The sequence below is a fragment of the Sminthopsis crassicaudata genome, chromosome 2 (genome assembly GCF_048593235.1).
Source record: "Sminthopsis crassicaudata isolate SCR6 chromosome 2, ASM4859323v1, whole genome shotgun sequence".
Taxonomy (NCBI): domain Eukaryota; kingdom Metazoa; phylum Chordata; class Mammalia; order Dasyuromorphia; family Dasyuridae; genus Sminthopsis; species Sminthopsis crassicaudata.
The window spans coordinates 535,722,209-535,738,836 of NC_133618.1; the positions used below are offsets into that span (position 1 = coordinate 535,722,209).

General features: G+C 41.1%; 1 protein-coding gene across 1 annotated transcript; it reads left to right on the forward strand.

The window, feature by feature from the left end:
• Window positions 1–13,622: 13,622 nt before the first annotated feature.
• LOC141558058 (large ribosomal subunit protein P1) lies at window positions 13,623–16,158 on the forward strand. Its single transcript, XM_074294694.1, has 4 exons — window positions 13,623–13,866; window positions 15,209–15,283; window positions 15,621–15,738; window positions 16,040–16,158. The coding sequence occupies exons 1-4, from the start codon at window positions 13,795–13,797 to the stop codon at window positions 16,117–16,119; spliced, it is 345 nt and encodes a 114-aa protein (XP_074150795.1). The 5' UTR covers window positions 13,623–13,794; the 3' UTR covers window positions 16,120–16,158.
• Window positions 16,159–16,628: the final 470 nt, after the last annotated feature.

The window sequence follows — 16,628 nt, forward strand, 5'->3', positions numbered from 1 at the left end:
GTTGGTCTTGTCGTGCTCAGTCCCTACAATCCCCAGCCTCCAACAACCTATATTAAGACACAAACGCAGAAAGAGATGAGAGGTTTAGAGTCAGAAAAATGCACAAAGGCCGTCTCGTGCATCCCCTTTTATTTTACAGAGAGATCAAGCCAGTTGGCCAAGGTTACACAAATCCCGGTCTTCTAACTTCAAATCCAACACTTTCCATTTCACCACAGTGGCTCCGTCCCATTTAGAGATAGCTGATGTACAGACAGTCTCATAGACCCGTTACCTGAAGAATCATTTCTCAGCCGGGGGCGAGGGGGGAGGTCGGGCGGCTAGGGCAGGAGGCTCTACTGGAAGGCACGGTGGGGTGGAAGAAGGGAGCTCAAGACTTGAGCCATGTTATGACCCAACACACCCCACGTGTACATCCTGGGTTGGCTGGTTGGCTTTCACTCTGCAGCTATTTTAGAGAGGCAGAGGCACAAAGACTGTGGTAGTCTAAGTCAAGGCCCCAGTGGACAGTGGTTATAGCTGATGTGGATATGGCGCTTTAAAGATTACAGAGAGCTTTACATACAAATTACATTTTATCCTCACAATAACTTACCAGAGGTAAGGCCTGGACTTTTTAAAGGTTCTTATAATAACAATGATTGCTAATATGCTTGCATAGCACTTTAAGGTTTGTAAAACATTTTACAAATATCATCTCATTGTTCCTCACAAAGACACTAGGATTTAGGTGCTATCCCCCCTTTCCAGAGGGGCCCCAGATCCCATGTCTCACTCAAGATGGAGGGCTAAACCACTGCCACGCTGCCTTCTCAACAAGAGCCTCAGCTCTCTGATCTCTGGGCTATGAGCCAATGGAAAAGTAGAAGCCCTTTCCTTTGTCAAAAATAAAACAACAAACAATCCTTAGAAAGGCTCCTAGAGCCCACACATTTAAGAAACTCTGCAAATATGATGGTGTATTCAGAAGCACTTTGGGGGCTTTCTGGGAAGCTAAATTGCAAACACCTGGCTTTTATAACCTCCCTGTGATTCACACAATTTTATTTCACATAACAATTACATTTTGTATTTAAGAGGAGTTTTCAACCTTTCTTGGTTAAAGAACCATAGACTGAGTGCTAGAAAAGACCTTGGAGGTTCTCTAGCCTAAGCTCTCACGTTACAGGCCAAGAAAACAGGCATCCAGGGAGATTAAATGACAGAAGTAGTCAGTGGCAGAGACCAAATCTGAACTCGAGTCTTTTGACTTCAAACCCAGCACTCTCCACCAGTCACTCTCCTCCCTGTGTCACATCCATTAAATTTTCACCCTCACCGTAACTGTGAGAAAAGTGAGACAGAGTGGAAATTCTTTGAGAACAGGGACTTGGTGGCTTTCATTCAAGGCAATTCAGTCCCTCCAAGTTTAATCGAGCAGCTACTATGGTTTCCTGTTTGTCTTAATGACGGCTCACAGAAGAAGCAGAATCAAAGACATCATGGAGCATATTCAGTTGTGAGTCTTTGAGAGCAAGAACTTTCTTTCACCTTTCTTTGTATCCTGCGTGTTCAGCATAGTGCCCAGAACTCCGTAGGTGATTAATAAGGATCATTGATTATTTAGAAAAGGAGACAAGCCATCATGTAAATGGATTGAATAAGCATCCCTACTGTTTCACAAGCATATGTGATATGTTCAACAATACAAAGGCCTCAAAGTGCATTGTGTGTATTGTCTGGGTCCTCTGTGAAGTGTATAAATGTGCATGAAATGAAAAGGCACGGATGGATTCAGATCTGGGCTAGTGAAAGTGTGCTGACATGGCCGAGACCATGGATCCATCGATAGACTGATACACTCCCAGAATAATGCTTTGTAGTCTAACTATTCGCTTTGTCAGACTTGGTCTTTCGTACACCAACACACATCCTGTCCCATCTGTAACTACAAAGATTGTCTTCAGGAATTTTTGAGCCCAAACCTATGATCCCACAAGTGATCTAACTTAGATAGACTGTTCCTTGAACAATAGCATCCATCACTGATCCTCTATTCAAGCTGCAGCTGGCAGCAACTAATGGCATAACGGGTAGAGTGTTGGGTTTGGTATCAGGAAAACCTGAGTTTAAATCCTGCCTCAGGTAGATACTAACTGGATGATCATAGCCAAGTCATTTAATCTCTCTCTCAAATTGAAATACTCTTTGCCCCCGTGGCCTCTCTTTCTAGGTTCCTCTCTGAACCTTTATATTAAGGAGCTCTAGACCAACAATACCTTTATTCCTCTCCAGGCCGCACTCCTGAATCTCTGCAGGTCTTTTGTACTTCTCCCACCCGTTAGCACTGTTCCTGACACGTAGTAAGTGTTCAGTAAATGCTGGCTGGCTGATAATCTTTCTGAATCTCAGTTTTCTCATCTGGAAAATAGGAATAATAGCATTTAGCTCACATAGTTATTATGGGGATTATATGAGGTAAACTAAGAAAAGCACTATATACTAAAAAAAAAAAAAAAAAAAAAAGCACATGTTAGTTATTCTTATTCTCAGCTTGTTAGCACCTAATGGTGCTTATACTCCACTAATAGTATATTCAAGAACCCAGAGTCCCCTCCATACTTTAATAGATCTTCATAGTAAATCTACCACATAATAGGTACTTAATAAATGTTTGTTCAAGTGTTTAATTACCATCATCCTTTACTCAGGGAAACTGAGTTCTGAGAAGGCTAAACAGCTTTCTGAAGGTCACCCAGAAAGTGAACTGTAGGAGGTAGGGCTGGATGTGAAGTATTCCGAAGCCAATCCAAGGTTCTTTGTTTTTCAGGAGATCTTAAAATGGGGTCTGTTTGCTTTGGTTTTTTTAACTTTTTAGTTATTATTTTCCTTTGTAATTGTGTGTGTGTGTGTGTGTGTGTGTGTGTGTGTGTGTGTGTGTGTGTGTGTAGGATTATAATTATAGGAATTTTATTCTTTTATATTCTTTCATTTAAAAACATTCTTTTGAGAAGGGTTCTACATGACACACAGAAGTTAAGAACATCTCCCCAGGATCATGCTGCCTAATAGTCCTACTCTCTCAGACAGAGACAGAGAAACAGTCACAGAGACAAAGAGAAAGAGAGAGAGAGAGACAGAGAGAAAGAGAGAGACAGAGAGAGAAGCCATGAGAAGAGAAATCTTGAAGGATAAAGTCATAGGAACATGGGATTTTAAACTGGAAAGGGAAAGGTCCCCTTCTATTTGGTCAAAACCTGCTCTTTTTTTTTAAACAGAAGAAACTTTCCTGGAAGGGGAAATAACTTGCCTAAAACAGAGGTAGTAAGTGCCAGAGTTAGAATTCCTCTTATTCTGCATCCAGTGTCTTTTCTGCTAGAAGTCTGAACTGAACCCTTAAACGATGGGTAAATTTGAACACAAGAAGTGGAAACAGAGGGCCTTCCACCTCCGTGGAAAAGCATTACATGAGGCCTGGCCTGGAGGACAGTAACGAAGCCAGCCGAACTGCAAGGGTAGAGGTGACTGGGGGACAGACTTGGCCAATGAAGCCTACATATGGCATATATTTTAGCTGTGCATGTGCATACACAAATACAGACAAGTCAAGCCTTTAAAGGGCACAAATGGCCTTTGGACAGAGAGCAATCACTTCTCACCCACTCTCAGTCAAGGTTAACCAGCCCTGTTTGGTTTGTTGACAAAAGAAAAAAGTCACCAATTTTTCATGACCCTCTGCAGGAAACAGAATGCCTCAGGATGTCAACAGTTTCCAAGCAACAAAAGCAAACCAAATATACAGTCACCTCACCCTGAAAGATATTTCCTTTGTAAACACAGCAGTAGGGGGAAGGGATGAGTTAAGTAGGAGCAAATACTTTATAGTAGGAAAGGAGAAAGAAATAAGCATTTATTAAGCCCCTACCATGTGCCAGCAGTTTTTGTTGTTAAGTTTTTTTTCTTTAACATGTAATATTTAGAGCAACTTATTGAAGTCAGTCTCAAACAAAATCTATAATCAGTGGAATTTCATTAAAAACCTTTCCAAATTTATCCTCAGAGAAGTAAAAAAGCACCTGAATTCCAAAGTCTTTGCAAAATAAAAATGGCACTGAGAAGTAAATATAATGCACAAAAATTGTATGTTCCACCATCACATATATTCAATTAAAGAAGATTAAATATTACAGGAAATTCTAAATAGACAACTCAACAGTAAGCTATCTACATATACTTTAATCTAACTTTACATATTTCATATTATGCAACAGAACATAGACCAAACAACAAAATTCCCCAAATGCTGTATATCTCAAAGTCAACGCAGCAACATCAATAATGCTCCCTAGGGAAGGTTATCGCCAGTTCGTTAGTATTAAAAGCTTCCATCCAAGTCACAGAAATTCATAAAAGACTGACTTTAGTGAATATGGATGGTTTCTTATTAAAGACTCAAGTGATTTCATTAGAAAGAACATTTCATAGAATCTACAAAGTTTGGTACAGATGAAGTTTATAGAAACAAATCTACAAAGATCATTATTACAGATAAAAATCACATGGGAATGAAAATGGAGTCTTTTACGTATCTGTGTTTATTGTGCAACATCATTCAAAATAGGTACAAAAGAGTCTAAATTCTCATACCAATCCCAAATATATACATACTCCTATTAAAAAAAAAAAAAAACACCTCTCTCCTGGCAGAAATTTACAAATATGACCTTATTTTTTTCTCACAAATTCATTATCCCTATCATAAAATTGAGGAACCTGAGGCAGACAGAAGTTAAGTGACTTGCTTAGTTAGAATCACAAAGCTATGAAATGTTTGAGGTTAGGTATGAACTCGGGTTTTTCAGATCCAGTGCTTTAGTCCCTATTCCACCTTATCACCTGTGTCACTGAAATCACTATAAAGACTGCAGGATGTTGTAATGGTATAAAGATTACCATTTATTTCAATGTGATTATGGAATGAAATGGAATGAGTATTGAACTTAGAGTGAAGAGACTCGGGTTGAACTTCTAGCTCTGTTACTTGCCACCTATATATTTGTGGACAAGCAACATTTAATCCAATCCAACAATAATCTATTAAAAATCTTAGATTGACAACTGGAAAGGATCTCAGAAGCTATGTCTTCCAATCTCCTCACTGCACAGATGAAGAAACTGAGGCTTGATGAATTTGTGCCTTGTCCAATATTACATAGCTCATAAATGTCAGGGGTGGCTGGAAGACACAGGCTTTAGAAGCAGGAAAACCTGAGTTCAAATCCAGCCTCAGTCACTAGATGTGTAACCCTAATCAAGTTAGTCTGCCTCAGTTTCCTCATCTGTTAAATCGGGATGATAATAGCACCAACCTCACAGGATTGTTGTGTGAGGATCAAATAAAATCAGTCCTGTAAAATATTTTGCAAGCCTCAATATGCTATTTAAGCTACTATTTTAGCAAACAGCTAGATGATGCAATGGACAGAGAGCTGCTCTTCAGTGTTAAGAAGACCTGAGTTAAAAAGCACCCTCAGATACTTAATTAACTGTGTGACCTTGGATAAGTCACTCAGTCTTTCTTTTTTTTTTTTCCTACTCCATTCATAGAAAAATGAACCTCATCAATAAAATTATGGACGTAGATAAATGATCTCTAAACATCCTTCTAGCTCTAGATCTTATGACATGAACTCAGAGCTTCTGACTCCAAGAACAGTTCTCCCCTATGATTGGGCACTTGATAAGTAAGAAAGAAAGAGGAAGGAAGGAAGGAAGGAAGGAAGGAAGGAAGGAAGGAAGGAAGGAAGGAAGGAAGGAAGGAAGGAAGGAAGGAAGGAAGGAAGGAAGGAAGGAAGGAAGGAAGGAAGGAAGGAAGGAAGGAAGGAAGGAAGGAAGGAAGGAAGGAAGGAAGGAAGGAAGGAAGGAAGGAAGAGAGGGAGGGAGGAAGGAAGGAAGGAAGGAAGGAAGGAAGGAAGGAAGGAAGGAAGGAAGGAAGGAAGGAAGGAAGGAAGGAAGGAAGGAAGGAAGGAAGGAAGGAAGGAAGGAAGGAAGGAAGAGAGGGAGGGAGGAAGGAAGGAAGGAAGGAAGGAAGGAAGGAAGGAAGGAAGGAAGGAAGGAAGGAAGGAAGGAAGGAAGGAAGGAAGGAAGGAAGGAAGGAAGGAAGGAAGGAAGGAAGGAAGGAAGGAAGGAAGGAAGAGAGGGAGGGAGGGAGGAATACTGTGTTCCCTTGGCATATATTCCAGAGGATAAACTGACAGTGAAGAAGTCCTTTTAAATGAAACACCTACATTTAAAACAAAAATGCCAAGAAAATTCTAACCAATGCTTAGTACAAGGGTTGTTCTCGGGGTACTTTTCCCAGCCAAGTGCCAGTCTGACCCAGCTCAAACTGTCTCCTCCTTTTTATTTTAACATTCTCACTGAATATCAATGGAGAATAAAGAATAAGTCAACTTAAATCTTTGCAATAAATGTCAAGTCTTGTTAGCAAAGTAAACCATGTGCTTAGCCCTGTCTTAAAAGAATCTTTGCCAAGTAAACAGAACAGAGGCTGCATTTAAAAGTAAATAGAGAGAAAAGTCACTAGGACAGAGACTTCAGCTAGAATGTAGCTCCATTTGGCAGAGAATAAGGAGTCTGTTTTCCCTGGAGGGGGAAGACTGATGCTGTTTCTAGAGTCAGAGAATGTCATAGCTGGAAGGGATCTTAGAAGTCAATCAGTCTAACCCCTACTTTTACAAATGAGATAACTTAGTTTAAAGAGGAGAAGGGACCTGCTGAAAGTCACATAGCAAATTAGTGGGAAAAAAACCCAGAATTCTAAATACCTACTTCAGTTTTCTTTTCTCTACATTCTGCTCCTTCATCCATTTATTTTGATAGACTGGCAAAACCCTGATTGTACCCAAAGAAAGAAATGCAAAGATCTCATTATATTGTAGTATTAGGAATGAACTCACCAAAAGATGAGAGGTCAGTTCTCTCTCAAGCTTAAGTTTTGATTAATATAGGTCCTTGGAGGGGAAATGGGGCTTACAGAAAAGGAAGCAAAGTTGTCCAGTCTGTTAATGTCACCTGCAAGTTCTTTGTGGCTTTTGTATTCTTCCTGTGGGATGAATAAAGGATATTCTATCATCTGTATATACATGTGTGTATATATGTTTGTATAAATGTATGTATACATATACATATATGTAGATAAATATGTTTCACTTTAGTGTTTCCATTCAAAGGAGCCAAGGGCCTTTTTTGTACTATGGAGACATAGACATAAGCAATATTCTGATGTTCCCAGAGGAACAGGGACAGCTTTAGGTGGTGAAGTAGATAGAGCAGCAAATCTGGAGTCACTAGAATCTGAGTTCAAATCTGGCCTCAGATATTTACTAGCTATGTGATCTGGGATAGTCATTTAATCTTATTTGCCTCAGTTTCCTCATCTGTAAAATGAGTTGAAGAGGGAAATGGGCAAATCATTCTATTATCTTTGCCAAGAAAATCCCCAAATGGGGTCACAAAGTCAGACATAAGTGAAGGACAAAACAGACAACATCCAAAAGAGTTCTTGCGTGGAGGGTATGAATAAAAGAATGATTGCATAAAGTCTCAAAATTGAACCTGTTCCCTATGAACTAAGATCTCAGTGTTCTAAGTTTACATAGATTATATAAGTATTGTCTCTCCTAGGAATATCTACATTTAAAAAAAAACACTACAGGAAGAAAATGATCTTTAATCCAAAGGAATGAATGATGAATAGCAGACTTTTAGGAGTCAGGAGGTGATAGGTTTAGGTCCCTCTCATGGCACAGGAGCCTCTTAGCCTACCTATACATTAATTACTTTTCCTATATTTTACATTCAAAAAATATGTTTTTTGAGCTTAAGGACTGTCTTATTTTTGTCTTTGTATCTCTAGCACTCATCACAGTGAGTGGCACAAAGAAGGTGACTAATAATTGCTTGTTGGATGAATGTTATTGTTGAATCTGTGTCTAAGATGGACATGTCCCAAGCCATCCTTGTTGCTACTGGATGATGAAACCAACAAACCAAGCTCCTTTGCTCTTTTCATGCTTACCACCTCCAAAAATGTATTTCTCTGTGACTTTATTTAAAAAAAATTTGGTTAGTATTTATGTGTCACTTTAAGTTTTACAAAGCATTTAGCATGTGCTAATTCACTTGATCCTCCCACCAGTTCTAGGAGTTAAATGCTATTATTATCCCCATTTTGCAGAAGAAGAAACTGAGGCTGAGAAGTTAAGTGTGGCCTAGGGCCATTATCCAACTAGTAAGTACCTGAGGCTGAATTTACATCCAGTACTTCTTGGCTTCAAGTCAAGTGCTCTATCCAGTACACCGCCTGTCTCTCATCCAAAAAAAGATTAGGACTAGTCTCTACAAAAACCCAATGAGTTCCAACATTTTGGCCAGAAAAACTGTGTATACCAATTGTGCTAGCCTCTTTAAACCTCTTCTCTAACAAAGAAATCCAGGTCCACCTTTGTGATTGTAAATAAACTCAGAGTACTTAAAAAGAAGGAAAAATTCTTTCATATACTATTTAATTTTTTTAACATAAAATATATTTGAAGATCTAAAGAGAAAAAGTCAGTTGTGCAAACTATATTACATGGGAGCTGAGAGCAAGTCAAACTTTTTTTTCCACTTGACTGTGGGAGCTGTGGGTGCCAACGTCTTTCTCCTTAAATCTACTCCTGGATTAGTGAATGGCACTGATCCTTGTGCCAGGGCGCTAGTGGCATGAAGAGCACCAGTCAAAGTCCCACCCAGAGATATTATACAGCTCAGAAGATTGGGCCCAACTCCCCAGTTGCAAAAAAGATATCTAGCCTGGTGCAAGAAGTGCTGAACATGGGATAGAAAGTATTGGGTTTCAATCTAGGTGGGCAAAAATGGTTAACTGTTCTGAATTTGAAGACCTATCTCCCATGTTGTGAGATAAAAGTGAGGATAAGGCATGTAAACTATTCAGCAAACTTGAAAACACTGTGCTTTTTTTGCTTTTATTATCCTCAACATATTTAAGTCATTTGGACACTTCTCATTCTTTTCTAAACCACGGTCTGTTTGCTGTTGGGTTTGGGGTTTTTTCACTAAAACAAAACAAAACGATCTTTATTACCTTCAGTGCTTGGATCCCACCTCAGACCTCCTGGGCCTTCCTCCCTAGGGCATAGGTGATCTCTCTCTGAATGTTCAGGCTCTTATCGCTTCTGTCCCATCCCCAGAATATCCTAGCTTAGGCTCTTCCTTGGGGTGGCATGGGGACATTCTCCCTGGGCTGGCACCGGAAAGGGCTGAAAACTCTCCAAACTGGCGAGGAACTGCCATCAATCTTGTCGCCAGGGCACAAATGTTTGATGCAGTGTCACTGTTTCATTGCCCCCAATTTCTCCAACATTGAGAGTCTTGGACTTCTGGAGTCCCAAGCCCTTGAGTAGGAAAACCACTGACAAGCAATAGGTTCCTGAGGATAATCTGTATTTCTATCTCTTTGTTCTTCTCATTCTCTTCTCCTTAGAACCCTGAACCTGTGCTCTCCTAGCTGTCACCTTACCTTACCAGGAGCCATGTCACTTCCTGGCTATTTCTAAGTCATACATGTGCCATCCTCTTTGCCACTTCCTATTTTTCCTTTTTAGATTCTCTGTGTATTTTCCAACAGAAACTGCCTTGCTTGTATTTGTATCCCCAGTGTCCGCAAATAGTAAACACTTAAGAAAACGTATGTTATCAACATTGATGGATGGCAGTGATCTTTGCAATAATCACAGTGCACTGATTCCTTTATTAAATTTGTCCTAACCATAAGATCTTTAATCACTAGAGAGGACCAGCAAGCTAACTTATCATTCCAAAGACTTGCCACAGGAGGGCAGCACGAAGCCAGCATCACCTAGAAGCAAAGGAATGCTTTGATTTAAAACATCCTTTACCAGAGAGATTTAGTTTTCTCAATTCGATTGAGTGATGGAGGGCATAAAGAAGCCTTTTCCATGATGTTCACAGTCTCAGATTTGGCAGGGATCTTTAAGACCAGTGGGCCCAAGGCATAACTGACCAAGAACACCTATGGCATCCAGTGAGGAAGTGCAGAAAGGTCCCTGGCTGCAATGGAGTCAGAAGACCTGAATTCAAACTTCACTTCTGACACTATGCAAAGTCCTTAACCTTTCTGGATCACAGTTTCATCATCCATAAAACTGGGAGAGGATGGATGAATGAGATGGCCTTTTAGCTTCATTCCTGCTCTAAAGAAATGATCTCTGATAAATGTATATATATCTAGGGCACCTTCAAAGAAGGAGAGCACAGTATACTGCTCTTGTACCATGGACCCCTTTGGCAGTCTGGTAAAGTCTATGGACCCCTCCTCAGACTAATATTTTAAAGGCATAAATTAAAATACACATAATCATGAAGGAAACAAATCACATTGAAATACAGTTGTCAAAATACTTATAAAAACAAGTTCATAAGACCTCAGGTTAAGAATATCTGCTTTTATTGTTAGGAAGTTTTCCCTGCACGTAGGTTAAACTTACCTCTCAGAGATTCCCCCTGTCCCCTTTCTCCTAATTCTGTCTCCTAGCAACAAGCAGTTTTAATGAATTTCTCAACATATAAATTGGCTTAGAAATTTCCATTATGAAATTCCCATTCTAAATATTTTAAATTGAAAAAATAAAATTCTCTTCCCTGATAGAATTCTTATATTGCTGGTCTAGCTCCTCTGAAAATTCATCATAAAGATTTTCTTTCATTTAATACTTTTAAAAAGCTTTTAGTATATCATACAGTTTGAAGGGAACCATAAGGAAACTGCATGGTTTGTGGGAGACTTGTCTTAAGGTTTTAAACATTTTTTTTACCAGAGAGCTTCCGAGATGGAATTCAAAGGCTGACTTTATTCGGCCATAGGGTTTTGAGTTAGATGTTTGTTGTTTTTTTTTTTTTATTCTGAATTTAACAAACACTAAATGAGCATTTCCATATATAAAATAGGGTGATGAGGATAAAACCATGACTTTCTAATATGTATAGCTTGATTTTTTTTCTTCTCAGTATAGAACAAATTCAAAATGTTACTTTCAAATCTACTATGCTTATGTGTATTTCTCTCTGTTTGTTTCAGATCATTTCAAATTTTTTAAAATTATCAGTTAATGCTTTTCCCCAGCTCTTCCTACAAAGTGATAAACTGACATATACACAAAAACCAGCTCAAATAATATGCAATCAACCAAAATAAATATATACTAGCCATGTCTGAAAATTTCCCTCATTCTGCACCTTGAGACCATCAACTTTTTATCAAACATCTTACATGATCAGACATTTTATTGATCAAATTTTTAAGTCTGTCAAAGTTGTTTCTCCTTACAATAATGTATTTTATAAATAGTTGTCATGATTCTTCTTTCCTCTTTATCAAGCAATTTTTTTATCTTAATATGTATGATTTAATGTTTACCTTACATTTTAATGTTTATAGTTTAACATTTTCCTTATTTTGAGCCAAACCTTCATTTGATATAAATTTAATGAGATTATATGTTTTAAATATGCTGTTATAGCCTCATTGTTAATATTAATATTTTTCATCTGTATTCATGTTATGAATTCTTCTATTTGGATGTTTCATAGTGACAGCTCAATTTTCCTCTTTCAAAAAATCAAACAAGCCATTTATTTAATTCATTAGTTTATATTTTTAAATTCCTGGTTTTACTTATAAATTAATAGGGTTTTTTGCTTTTAACTTTTCAATCTCTTCAGTTTTCAAGATTTCTATTTTATCAGTCAGTTGAAGGTCTTAATGTTGCTTTTTTTTTCGGTTGCACACCCCATCGATCTGTTCTTTTTGTTGAAAAAGATGTTATTGACATAAATTTTTCCATGAAGACTGTATAGGTTGCGTCCAAAATTATTTGTATATTGTTGTCATTTTCTTTGGTCCATCAAATATTTATATTAGTTTCGAATTAATTTTAATCCTTTTTTTCAAAGCCCTGTATTGTATATAATTGTTTTATACAATCTATAATGTATAATTAGGACCGAACATTTTCCCGTGGGGATGCTCTACAGTCTGTGGTCCTAAAAGAATCCGTAGACTTCTTAGCTATTCTCCTAGGATTCCTAATGTTTAGGATTCTTTTTTTATATCCTTATATAAGGAATGAAATAGGGCCTAAGCCTATGGTATAACTGACAAAAGGAGCTCCCTTGACGAGGAAACTCCTTCCATCTGTGCTGGTCTGCGCGCTCTGCAGTTTGTGATCTTTCGTTCTAGAAGAGGATCGTGACTTCTGGAAGGCGACGCATGGCACGCCAGTGCCCGGATGTGTGAGGAGGCTGGGCAGGGCAGCCTCCTCACCGTCTCTTCCAGGACCATCTGGTCCAAAAGCAGTGCTCGGGGTGATTGGAGAAGGCCTCTCTTCACATCTCTACTCTGAGACTGATCTAGAGCACTCCGACTCCGGGCGGCTCGCCCAGTGTTAGGAATTAGCCGTCAGTGAGGGAGTATCAGAGGCAGTCTCGGGTTCAGACACACCAGGCTCTCTCTATGCATATTCGCCTCCACAAAGAAACAACCACTAAGAGGGCAAAATCGCTTCCCGGAAATGACTCCGGCGCAGAGCCAGGCTGGGTGACACTCTCTCAGGCCGCGTGGTGTCTCGGCCGATTTGTCGGGGCCGCACGACTGGGAACGCCGGTGTTTTGCATACGTCCGCCGTCCTACTGCAACCCTTACAATTGGGCCGCTAGTCCGCTCAGAGGCTCACAGATCTCCAGAGCCCAGCTAGTGCAGCTCCTTCCCTTTACCAAGAAAACGAGGGGAGAGCGGGGCGGGGAGAGCCTGAGCGGGATTAAGTGAATTGCCAGCCGCAGTGTTTGAAGGCGGGCCCTCCGGTTGCTGATCTGCACTACACCTCGCAGTGGGGCCCTTTTTTGTTTGCATGATCATCAGTCTTCCCTCCTCCTCCTCTTTTTTTGCTTCCGCTTTAACCTCCTCCTGATGCCCACAGACATGACCCTTCAAAGCCTGGGGAGCTGGGGAGCTGACTACAAAGCATGGCGAAAGAAGAGTGAGTCAAGGAGCCACGGGAACAAGCAGCGCTGCTCCAGAGGTGGGCCCTGAGCGGACTGGACAGGACACTTCCGCATCCCCTGGTGGCTCCTCAGAGTCCCTAAAAGCTCCTCACAGAGGAAAGAGGGCATATCCACCCATTCTAGTTACGATTTCTGTAACAGATTACACCAGTGAACACACACAGATGGACAGACGGGCGGAGGGATGGACGGACAGACGGAGAGACCAGACAGAGAGCTGGACACATAGATTGTATGTCTGACTCTCACGTATGACAGACAGGCAGATAGATGAGTAATTTTTTTTAAAGGACCACGACTGGAAGATCGTCTAAAGCAGAGGGAAACGTGCACAGCAAGAAACGGTGGAGAACACGGCCTCCTAGCGTCTACACACGCCCAGTGCAAGACGAAGGTCGGCGGCTTAGACCGCCTCTTTCCGGCCTTGGAGCATTTAGAGGCCTCGGGCGGCCCCGGCACCGCCTTTTCCGCCCGGAGCTGGGCGCTGATTGGCCGCGGGGCCAGCGCCGCTCCCCTCTCGGCGGTGCCTCTGCGCAGGCGCCCCGCCGCTTCGCCCCGCCTCGCCGTTTGCCTGTAAGGTGCTCGGTCCTTCCCAGGAAGCCAAGGCTGCGTTGGGGTGAGACTTGGACTCACTTCAGCCGGCGGCTAGCACCAGGCCAGGCAGCCCCGGAAATGGCCTCCGTCTCCGAGCTCGCCTGCATCTACTCGGCCCTCATCCTGCACGACGATGAGGTCACGGTCACGGTGAGCCGAAGGGCCGGACCGGCCCTGAGCAGCCGCGGGGACGGAGCCTCGGGGTGCGGGACGCTCTCCTTGCCCTCTGCCGATAAGGTCACTGTAGGAGTAGGATGCAGCGCTTGAGATCCGAAGATTTGAATTCAAATTCTGACTGATCCCGTCCAGCCCTCCGTGACCCGGGACAGGTCACCTGCCTGGGCGGGTTTCTTTCGCTGTACTGGGGGGATGGGGCCCGGTGACCTCCAAATCTCGGATCTGGCTTTAGTTTGGGGTGACGCAGCACGGAAGAGTGCCGGGCCGGGCCGGGGAACAGCGGGCAAAAAGGGTGGGGGAAGCTCCCGCTCCCCAGGGGATTGCCTGCCTGGCTCGGGTTTCCGGAGCGATGCTCCCGTGGTCTCAAGCGCGGCTTTCTTCAGCTAATGGTGGTAACAAGTAATACAGCAGCCCCTAGTAGGAGCCAAGGTTTTACCAGAGCCGCCTCATTTAATCCTGGGAGGGAGGCGCCATCGGCATCCTCGTAGTCCCCATTTTACAGATGAGGAAACTAAGGCTAGAAATGATGGAATGACTTGCCCGGAGTCTTGGAATTACCAAGTGAGGCTGGATTTGAACTCAGGTCTATCCATGGTGTCACCTAACAGCCCAAGCATGCTGTGGGTCGTAGACCGAGTGGCAAGGAAAGAGGTGAACTATAGTAAGCCTCTGTCCACCCTTCCCTCCAACAACCTCAATTAACAAATAAAACTCCGTGCCAAACCGGAATGGGGATGGGCACTTGGAATCAACTATGGGCCAGACTTGGTTTCCTTATCTTAACAGTGGGGATAATTTTACTCTTCCACAAAAGGCATGAGAACCAAAGGGAATCCCAGATTACAAAATTACACCAGGCAGCTTGCTAGTTGAAGTATAAAGAGAATGCCACTCAAAAGGATCCGAGTTTTAAATCCAGCATTTTTTTTTCCTAGAAAAGTAAACTTAAGGCAAAGTCACCATAGATAATGAAACAGCACATTTCACATGGTTTTGAAGATCCAATGAGCTTTTGCAGTTGTTTGTTGATACTATATAAATACTAGCCATCATCATCAGATCCTTTGATTCCATGTATTAGGGGCAAGGGCAGATGTTCATTTTGGAATTCTCCCCCAGCACCTAGCAGTTATCAATGATTAATACTTGCATTGCAGAGTGCTCATCAGCTTTGAAATACTTTTTGAATATGTTATGTAATAGCATCTTTGGACCCAGCAAAGTTTTTGTATCGGTGTAGTATAGTGGATATGTTCTAAAAAGCTTACATGCCCCGTTAACAGGAACATAATAGCGTTTTATTGCTTTGTTACAGGAGGATAAAATCAATGCCCTCATTAAAGCAGCAGGTGTAAATGTTGAACCTTTCTGGCCTGGCCTATTTGCAAAGGTAAGAGCCTTAGTCTGGTAGATTATATAACAAAAAATATCAATTCATACTACAATGCCAGTACTGTATGTTGAAAACAAGCACAAAATTTTATATGGCTCTGCAGAATATTCAGAGTAAACCAAGTAGGCAATGTTTGAAATTATTCTCCTAAGGAAGCTCTCACACTCAACCCATTATTTCACCCATCTTCTCTTTACCCTGTTTCTAGAACTCAGAAATCTTTTGAACTGTTTTGTCCTCCAAAATGAAGAGAGCTGACCTAAACAGCCCATAAAATAAATAATTCAAGATTAGCTGAAGAGCCAATATTTAAATGCTGGTTGTGTGGTTATAGGCCCTGGCCAACATTGATATCGGAAGTCTCATCTGCAACATAGGAGTTGGTGGAGCCGCCCCTCCAGCTGGTGCTGCTCCTACTGGGGGTGCTGCCCCTGCTGCTGGTGCTGCTCCTGGTAAGCATCCTTTCTTTGCTTAATAAATCAAACCATAATGTAGTTGATTGCTTTCTTGAGGATCAGAAGAATGTACAGATCACTTCTGAGATTGAGTGGATTATCTGTTATACCTCATCCTAAGTGATAGGATAGAATAAGGCATAAGCAATCAAAAAGACTTTCACTGAGTGCCAAAATGAGTATCTAGAGATTTAAAACCTCTTGTTTCTTGTAATGTATTTGAAATGGGATTCAAGAAAGATTGCCAAATTTAGTTCAACTCAAATATTCATACACATATCATCTTGTTCCTTTTCAGCTGAAGAGAAGAAAGAGGAAGTTAAGAAAGAAGAATCTGAGGAATCAGATGATGACATGGGCTTTGGTCTCTTTGATTAATTATCTCTTGTGATACAACAAATAAATAGTTGAACTCTGTGCCATGGTTGGTTTCTGATAGCTCTTAACATTTAAGGTCATTCCAAACTCATAGCAGTATATGACTTGCAAGAAAGGTGGCAAGGCTCACAAGCCTATTCTTCCTTGACATTTGTGACTATAGATTCCAGCTTTCAACATGTTCAGAGGCCTTATTTTTTCCTCACATTAATCCTAGGCCTATGTTGCAAAAAGATCAGAGAATCTTACAAAGAAAAGCAATATACTAAAGTCAGTTTAAAAATCCTAATTTCAGTTATTGAAAAAAAAATTGTTAAGGCAAGAATGAAATATTTTATTGAGGTTAAGTGACTTTCTTAAGAGTCACATAGCCAGGGAAGTATTAAGTGAGGCTGGATTTGAATTCAGGTCCTCCTGAATGATGGCCAATACTCACCATCTAGCTGCCCCATGAATTTTTTAAAAGCCTAACTTTATCAACTAACTCCCAGTTATCGAGTATGTTCAAT